Source organism: Limulus polyphemus, unplaced genomic scaffold (genome assembly GCF_000517525.1).
Source record: "Limulus polyphemus unplaced genomic scaffold, Limulus_polyphemus-2.1.2 Scaffold195, whole genome shotgun sequence".
In the NCBI taxonomy this organism is placed as follows: Eukaryota; Metazoa; Arthropoda; class Merostomata; order Xiphosura; family Limulidae; genus Limulus; species Limulus polyphemus.
Genome location: NW_013665805.1, coordinates 10,885 through 20,489, shown reverse-complemented (window position 1 = coordinate 20,489; position 9,605 = coordinate 10,885). Strand labels below are relative to the sequence as shown.

The 9,605-nt window shown below is 35.4% G+C and overlaps 1 protein-coding gene across 1 annotated transcript in view; it reads left to right on the top strand.

Moving 5' to 3' along the window:
* Positions 1–269: 269 nt before the first annotated feature.
* The window catches only part of LOC106478267 (excitatory amino acid transporter 3-like), a gene marked incomplete at its 3' end in the record, with an annotated part of 18,756 nt that continues 9,420 nt past the window's right edge, over positions 270–9,605 (top strand). The window contains exons 1-2 of the mRNA XM_022381855.1: positions 270–357; positions 1,930–2,408. Coding sequence (XP_022237563.1) covers positions 1,951–2,408 — 458 coding nt within the window. The remainder of the gene's footprint in view (positions 358–1,929; positions 2,409–9,605) is intronic.

The window sequence follows — 9,605 nt, the reverse complement described above, 5'->3', positions numbered from 1 at the left end:
TGTAAATTAGAAGTTAATATACGGTGTGTGTTTTTTAAGAGTTATCTGTCTGGTGTACACCTCTGTTGTTGCCATGCTACATACATATTTAAGTTAAAGCTTCAATAGTATTCTACTTAATCTTTTGAACAGACTTGTGAGAACTAGCAATTGGACGAATTCGAGATAAGAAAAAATATACTTCATTATCATATAAACTACTTCGAAGAAGAGTAAGACACAAAACTCGTCTATACTTTCTCGTCTTATCTCTGTCTTGTTTAGTATCACGTCCTTTTGAAACTGATCATTATTTTCTTTAAACCTTAACCTCAAGAGTTATCAATTATTTTCTTCAAAGAAACTACTTGGTTTTTGGTGAGTTTTAAACTAAATCAGTCTTTCATAAATTATTGTAAGTGCAGAACGTTTACAATTGTTTTATGGTCGAGAAACTATATTATAGTGGAGTATTTTTTCGTGTTTTAATTGTTTTAATGCACGTTTTTCCCATTTTAAATAATTAGTAGCTTTCTGGAAATACGAATGCAATTTTTATCGTACATTTTAACATGCCCTTTGTAACTGGTAATAAAAAACTAAAGGCAAAAATGAATACTTTCTAAAACGATTCTAAAATAAATGAAAGTGGAATTATGTTATTTAATTTTAAAGTGTTAGTTAGTCCATTTCTTCTTAAATCTATTGGTCTTACATTTTACTTTTCTCCTTTTATTACCTATTTTTTTCATATATTTCCCCATTGCATCGAATTATTTCTTTATCTTAGCATTTAATATGTATGAATATTTGCTTTATGATCATACTTTCATGCCCTTGTGGCCTAGTGGTCAACTCATCGAGGGTCTCGGGTGCGAGATGTGGCCAAACACGCTTTGCATTTCCAGCTATTGATGCGTTACAAGAGTGACAGTCAAATTCCCTGTTCGGTTCAGAGTACATGCTCGACTTGTTGCTTTCCCTTTGTCCCGGCATGGCCAGGTGGTTAGGGCGCTCGACTCGCAATCTGCGGGTCGCGGGTTCGAATCCTCGTCACACCAAACATGCTCGCCCTTTCAGCCGTGGGGGCGTTATAATGTGACGGCCAATCCCACTATTCGTTGGTAAAAGAGTAGCCCAAGAGTTGACGGTGGGTGCTAAATTAGGGACTGCTAGCGCAGATAGCCCTCGTGTAGCTTTGTGCAAAATTCAAAACAAACAAGCTTTCCCTTTAGATTAATCTACTCTTCAAAATTAGGGGAGAGCTCTGTTTAAACTGTAACGGTCTCTGACATGGCCGTTTAGGCTACTGCTTACATAAGATTCCATTCAGGTGGACAATCAAATATAGTTCATGCTATATTTCTCATGTTACATACATCCCCTCCATGCTTTAAATATATTTAACGTTACAGTGTTAAGCTAATTACTCTATTAAAAAGAAAAAAAATATAAATAATTAATATGTTAAAACCACTGCTTTTGTATTACTATATCGATATTAAAACATTTGAGTAAGTAATTTTCGTTTTCGATATTCGCGCAAAGCTATTTTAGGACCATCTGCGCAAGCCGTCCCTAATTTCGAACTGATAAACTAGAAGAAAGGAAGTTAGTCAACAGCACCCACTGCCAACTCTTAGACTACTTTTATCCAGCCGAATAATAGGTTTTGACCATCACCTTTATAACGCACCCACGAGACACGAACATTAGACCCACAGATACGCTATCACTGAGCCACGTTCCGTCCTAGAACAAGTAACATTGTTGGATAAAATTAAAACAATCTATACTAATACACGCCAGAAAACCTAAAAACTTCCTTGCGTTAGATTGTTGTTGAAATTAATACTGTAATTTTGAATACCTCTAATCTATAAACTCATATTTTAGCGAGAATTTAACTGTCATTAATTTTCAAACTCAAGCTTTTTTTATTTTTTAAAGGTTAATTTGAAAAGTAGATAAATGGATCCAGAAGTATCCAATGATCCTACTTCACCCAAAAGAAATAAATGTATGGTGTTTGTTCGACAAAATCTTTTGACGCTGTTGACGTTTTTGTCTGTGGTTCTGGGTATCAGTTTCGGATTTGGTCTTCGCAAAGGGACAACGTGGACCAAAAGAGATGTGATGTATGTAAATTTTCCTGGTGAGCTGTTCCTCTGTATTTTACGATGCCTTACTCTTCCTCTCATTATGTCCAGTCTGATGTCTGCGGTGGGAAGTCTTGATACTAGACTTTCTGGAAAGATTGGAGTTAGAGCCATTTTATACTACTTGGCCACTACCGTTTTGGCAATCATTATGGGCATTGTTCTGGTTGTTTCCATTAAGCCGGGTGCTGGGAACCATCAAGACATGGTGTCAAATGAGAAAGTCACACAGGAATCTATGACAGAAGACACTTTGATGGATCTTGTCAGGTCTGTATACTTATGCTCAAATATACAAGTTATATATTATTATAGTTTTTTCAAAGAAAGAAAGAAAAGCAACAACATGAAAATAACTATAGGTGCACGATAATATTTAACATTTAATGTATAAAATGACAATATTTAATCCTATATATATTTTTTCTTTCAAAAATGAAACTTGTGTATTCATTGGAACATAAATAATATCATTAGTTATTCTCTTAAGATTTTAATTTTAGCTTTTTTGCTTATATATATTTATATTGTTTTATAGAGAGGGTTAACAGTATCTTAACTGAACCGCTTGCATATACTGATACAATGTTGTGTCATAGCACTACTGGCGACATGTTTAGGACTTATATATTTGGTTTACAGCGAATTCCCAACCATTCGACAGTACTTTTCTTTGACAGATAACGTTATGACTGGAGATGTGTCATGGCTTTTCCGAAGAAGGATGTTCTTATAAAAAGATTGCTAAATTATGTAAAAAGCCAAAGATACAACAATTCGATAAAGAAGACTCATGGAGGACTCGCATTGCAGCGCATTTAAGACACTAACAAACTACAAGACCCCACTCAAAACTAATACACAACTACGCCTTATTCTCAATTTAAAGTCTAAGAATATGAAAGAAAACTTTTCGACCCAAAAATCCATTGTTATGAAGCTAGGCATATGTCTTGGTACAATAACAAGGATATACTAAAAAAGGATTCGAAGCTGACGAAGACTCACATTCCAAAAGTTCATAAGTTGCCAGCCAAAATTGGAAATCAGTGGCTGTTTTCACGAGAAAATTGGCTAAAGAAACTAAAATAACAACAATTACATTCGACCACATGCCTATAAAATCTTTCTATGCACCTTCAACTGAAATTTTGCTTTTAATCTGTTTCCAATTGGTCCTGGAAGCCGAAGTCGGCTTGACACGCCCTGGTGGTTAGGGCTCTCGACTCGCAATCTGCAAGTCGAGAGATCGAAACCCGTCACCGAACATGCTCACCCCTTTTAGCATTGGGCGTTGGTAAAGAGTAGCCCAAGAGTTGGTGGGAGGTGATGATGGTTAGCTGCCTTCACTCTAGTATTTCATTGCTAAATTAGGGACGGCTAGCGCAGATAGCCCTCAAGTAGGTTTACGCAAACTTCAACAAAGCAAACAAATAAACGGACAGACGTCAACCTATAATGGAAGATCTGCAGATGGAAAGCTTTTCAAAATATGTGATGTATACGGTTTATCTCATCTTCTTTGACAGAAGTTGTTACAATAGAAATTAGGGTGTCGAGCAACAATACGTAGTTATTAGAATGCGAATTACCACAATCGACAATGTAGAAGTAGTTCCAAGGAAAGCAGGAGAACAGCAACATTGTTCTTATAAAGTGTAATTAATCTCAGCAAGAAACTGAATAACTTAGATAAATAAATAAAGTGCTTAGATACTTTGAGATTTATTGATACAAATATATATATATAAGGAACGATATAACGTTATTAATTTCGCGAGTTAATTGATTCAAAGTTTCCTCTTCGAAAATATATCAGTAATTCCCTTAACTTCATTGGCTTACCCTTTAACAATTTATGTTAAAGTTATGCAGAACTTTTTATAGTTTTCATAGTTGAAGTACTAATATCGAGAAAAAGTATGTTGCGGAGGTTGTTTACGAAGCTTGACACTAGGCGGATTTAATAAAAAAAAAGGTTACGAAATGTCGTTTACCTCAACATTTCAGGAGGAAAAAGTTTTGCTTGTTTGTTTTGATGCAAAGCTACACAATGTTTGTTTTATTTTGTTTTTGAATTTCGCGCAAAGCTACACGAGGGCTATCTGCGCTAGCCGTTCCTAATTTAGCAGTGTAAGACTAGAGGGAAGGCAGCTAGTCATCACCACCCACCGCCAACTCTTGTGCTACTCTTTTACCAATGAATAGTGGGATTGACCGTCACATTATAACACCCCCCACGGCTGAAAGGGCGAGCATGTTTGGTGGGATGCGGATTCGAACCGCGACCCTCAGATTGTGAGTCGAGCGCCTTATCCACCTGGCTATGCCGGGCGCTACACAATGAGCTATCTGCGCTCTGCCCACCGCGTGGAATAAAATCTATGACTGTAGCCTTATAATTCAGTAAACTTACCAATGATTCATCGAACTAGAAGAAAGGAATTAAAATTTAGTTTTAAAAGGAAATTTTATGATACGGATAACCCAACTGTTTTCTGGTTGTAAACATGAAAAAGGCGAGCAATGGGATTTTTTTATCTCCAACGTATTTTAATTAATTTAAAAATAATCCTCTGCACTTTTATTGTTTCTCATTTTTTTATTTCGAATTTTTTTACAGCGGTTTAAGAAATCAGTACAAGAAAATGCGTTCATAATTAATTTAAAAGAGTGTTTGTTTGTTTGTTTTTGAATTTCGCGCAACGCTACATGAGGGCTATCTGCGCTAGCAGTCCTTAATTTAGCAGTGAAAGACCATCACCACCCACCTCCAACTCTTGGGCTACTCTTTTACCAACAAACAGTGGGATTTACTGACAAATTATAACGCCCCCACGGCTGAAAGGGCGAGCATGTTTGGTCGAACCCGTGACCTGCAGATTTCGATTCGAGCGCCCTAACCACCTGGCCATGCTGGGCCTTAAAAATAGAAATCCGAAATAAAACTGTAGTAAAACTGAGAAGCAGGTACTGCTTTCTCTGTTGGTGCCTTTCATGTACAACGAAATATATACATGGGTATTTATGTATTCATGGATCCATCACTGGTGTTATAGTTGCTTTATTTTCTATTGTTATCATATCTAACAATAACAAAAGATGATAAGTTGTCTTTTCTCGCATTAATGCAAATGCATGCAAAGCCAAATTGACGAGACATCATGAAAACTGTAAGCTTCTTAACATTTATTAAGACACACATGAGACCATGGTTTATAACCTTTGTTCGTTTTGTCTGTGTTTTTTTTAAACTTTCCACGTGTATGCATAGCTGGTGAGACAGGTAACTCACTGACAGATTCAATGAACTGACACTGCTTGACTCTATACTAAGTTTTATGCATAATAAACACAGCTTAAAATGGCATACGTTTGGATGCTGATACCTTTTATGACGTATTTCCAAATAATTTACAATAAAAATTAATATCTGCTTCACGCAAAAGGCTTACATTGCGGTACGTTGCAATGGAACACTGTTTTCCTTATTAACTTATTCACATAAACGTAAAGAGTTCCAAACACTTGATAATCATCATTCACACAGAGGTTTTGCGTCAATATCGCAAAGTCTCTTGACCTTTAGTCCAGTCTATGAATGACAATGGTTTCGTTTGTTTTCGGCTGCCCAAAGTCTTATTAACTTAAAGACACTTCGAGACAATCGTAGTAATATGGCAATTTAATTTTCGTGCCTTGATACGTTGTTATGAGAAGACTATGTAATTCTATAGGGTGTATTTCCAGTGGCATAAAATAAGTTTCCGCCACTCGGGAATGAGGCTTCCGATTGGAAGTCAAGCAATCTGTTAATTATAATTGATTCAAATTTTGTGGCCAATAATTATTCAGTTTTTTTTTTCGACGATACAGCTGTCGGGCTTGCACCAAACTAGTCCTGCTGCGACCAATCAATGCTCTGTGGACATTAGGCTTCTACGATAGTGCAGGAGTGACTGGGAGAAGTGCGCCATTCGGTTTTGTTTTTTGTTTTTTAACTGCGTACATTTTTCAGTTTATGTTGTAAGTTACTTAACTATGAACAATGGATTATTCTAGTGGCGCAAAAAATATACACATAAACAAACAACGAAGAGATACTTAAAAACAAGTTGCCAAAAATAGCATCTCTATTATGCCTGCTATCAGTGATCTTGAATCGTAATTGCCATCACTATAGCCAAAGTTACATCTAGATCAACCGTTGCTATTCTACTCAAGTCAGAACACCAGTGCATCCTGTAACAGTGTGTCGGCATTATTGGCTGACGATGAGGCAAATATAGCAAATAATTAAAGTTTCATTGAAACTAACAAGATAAGCCTGAAACTAGTCATTTGTACCCACATGATCAGTTCCCAACTGAGAACAAACATTCCAGTAGACATCGATCATGATACCAATGTAAAAAACAAAGAAGCTCATTATTAAAAATTGTTTTTGAAATCTTAAAGTACCTTTTTCGCGAGATATAAAACATACAGATGATTTTCGAATGGATATCATTACAAACTAGCTAAAAATGGAGACAGGGTCATAAGGAAGTGGTTATTTTATTCCTTAAGACTGGATGCCTGGATAGTTGGAATAAAAAGATTGATAAGGCATTTCACGATTCCCTCCCAATGGCTCAGCGGTAAGTCTGAAGGCTTATAACGCTAAAAACCAGGTTTCGATACTATTTGTGGGCACACTTCAGATAGCCCATTGTCTAATTTTGTGCCTACCAAAAAATAAACAAAGCATTTCACAAAAAATAAAGAAATGAAATGAGATGATCACACTTAGCAGCCTATTTTATTGACACGGGGAGAAATGATGAGACTATTAGCATGAAATTAAAAGCTGAATAACGAAAGCAGGTGAGCTGTTGGACACAATGTTTAATGAGAATCGTTGACGTCACTCTTACCTTGGCTACTTACAATCTTTTTGTAAATTATCTGAACGAGCACTCAACCAATGCTGTGGAAGAACAAAGGTCAAGAGGTGACGCTGTCGACTGAACAAAAACTCAGTTTATTTGTTGAATTCGCACACGCTTTCTTAGTTCAGTCCTATATAATTTTCATCGTGAGTAGTCCGGAGATACATCTTGAGAAGCGGAGAACTGATGAGTTATTCACTGATCCAGTAGAAGCAATTGTACATTTGTCTACACAGATACACGGGCTGTTGTTGTTCTTGTTATGTCTAAATAAAGATTGTCCATAAAACATGTCTAATTTGTATATTTCTCATGCAACTTATACCTCAGTCAAGTTATCAAACACACAGATTACTTTTCATATTTCCTGATCGAATTTGCTTTTTCTAGCGGATCTAATAATTCTGATTGTTGTAGAGAAATCAGTTCACCTGAAAATACCAAATCTACAAATATCGTAACTATTTCAGTTTAAAGGCATGAACATTTTTCTATTTACTAAAATGTTATATACCGCAACCAAGACCTTTACAAGCTTTAGGAAACATTTTGGAGTAACTATAGTTACCGCATCTCCACTATTTGAGGCAACTATTTGAGACATTGAGCTCTAGTTTATTGCAGAACGTTTACGACGTGAAAAAACATTTTGATGAACTCTGAAAATACTAAAGGTTATCTAACTCTGAGGAACATTTTTTGTTCTATATCAACTTTAATATTGTTGTTACTTAGTTGAAAACCCGATTCTATGGAATGAACACTATATTGCAGCGGTTTCATTTTTCCTTCTGAAATTCTTCTTAATGATGACAATGCATTATTTAAATCAACCAAACCCCTGGCAGCTCAGTGAAAAGAAGATTTATCTTTGGACTTTTATACAAAGCTACTGTCACTCAAAACCGCATTGAAGGACAGCATTGCTGATGGTTCAACCAAAGATCTGATTAATTTTCTTATTTTTCAAATATTATGCTATTTTGCTTAGTTTATTGAGTACTGCAACAGCGCCGAAACTCTTTTTGACCAGTTCTGTGACGAGTACGTAAATGTCATTTTCAAAGCTGAAATTCATCAAAAACTAACTTAGATGTTCTATGACCCAGAAGAAACTTACAAAACTGTCAACCTTAAACATAGAATGTAAACGAGGTAGTTGTTTACAACAGAGGAGTTTGCCCCCCCCCAAAAAAAAGGGGGAAGGCGGCAATCACATTTTCGGTAAAATAAGTTTCATTGTGCAAGCACATATATAAACTCTTCACTTCTTCAGTGGTCAGAGAGACAAGGACTATTTAACTAAGAACAATTTCAAGCAAAAGGTCAGATAATGACTTTTTATATTCTGATTACTGAGAATCGATGCATGGTTGGTTTCATAGGAAGGGTAAGTTTATTAAGCTTAAAAGGAACTAAAATAATTATCTATAAGTAACTGTTATCCATTTTGATTAAAAGCTAAAAACGAAGTGTTTAAAATAAAATGAAACATACTCTGTGCTAGGTGACAGATGGGGAGCTTAAAGTCTGAGAAAAACAACTACAAATAAAAAAGATATACAATGTCAAAAGCAGATGTCTAAGCAGTTTATTGGATTAAAAAAAGTCCCACGTGAGAAGAAACACCTGGCTTGCAGTGATTAACTTAGGGCCACTTCACTATTTTGTTTTTTGGAGGGACAGTTTTGGGTTACGCCTCTGTACATACCACGAAGAAATAAGAAATCATGTACATACACATGTATGTATGCATAATAATCCGAATCTAACCATGAGTTATAAATATATACCTTGGTTTAACACTATAAATCACTGCAAATACATATTTTCGTTGTTCTCTGTCATAGCTTGCTGAGGTAATATAAAATGTATCCACATTCGGTAACATCTTAGAAACCACATACTGTGACATATATCAATCATAACACACGTGTGAGGTCAAACTTGTGTTCAGTGGTCACAAGACACAACGCTCGTTAGTTCTTAAAACATTTTCGTTTTTAAAGTTTAATATGCGATAAAAGGCCTTTAAAGACATTAGGCAACCATTATAACATTATATCAAACAGGCAGTAAAGGAATGTCTCGGATTGTTCATCGAAATGGTATTTTAAATATCTCCTCAATAGGTTATCATTGTTTCATTTTATAACAATATCTATGTAATGACTGAGTTACAAGTTCTGGGTATGTCTGTAAATATCATAGCAAAAAAGTTCGAATTTCTTGTTTTTCTTTCTTCTGCCTCTTGTTTATTACACGATAACTCAAAAACAAAAACAATGGTGTCAAATAATTTCCCTGTGGTGGCATAGTTTTAAACGGAGTATCTGCTTTTATAAGTATTATCAATAACTAGTAGGGATTTAAAATATCATAATTCTGGTGTAAACGATGTTATATTACCCCTTGAAATTAGCTTTCTTGCAGAAATTTGTTGTAACTTCAAAAAGCTCAATTACATGGTGAAACAAGAATTACTAGCCAATAATAGATAAACAATAAATATTACAGTTGGAATCTCTTTGTATTT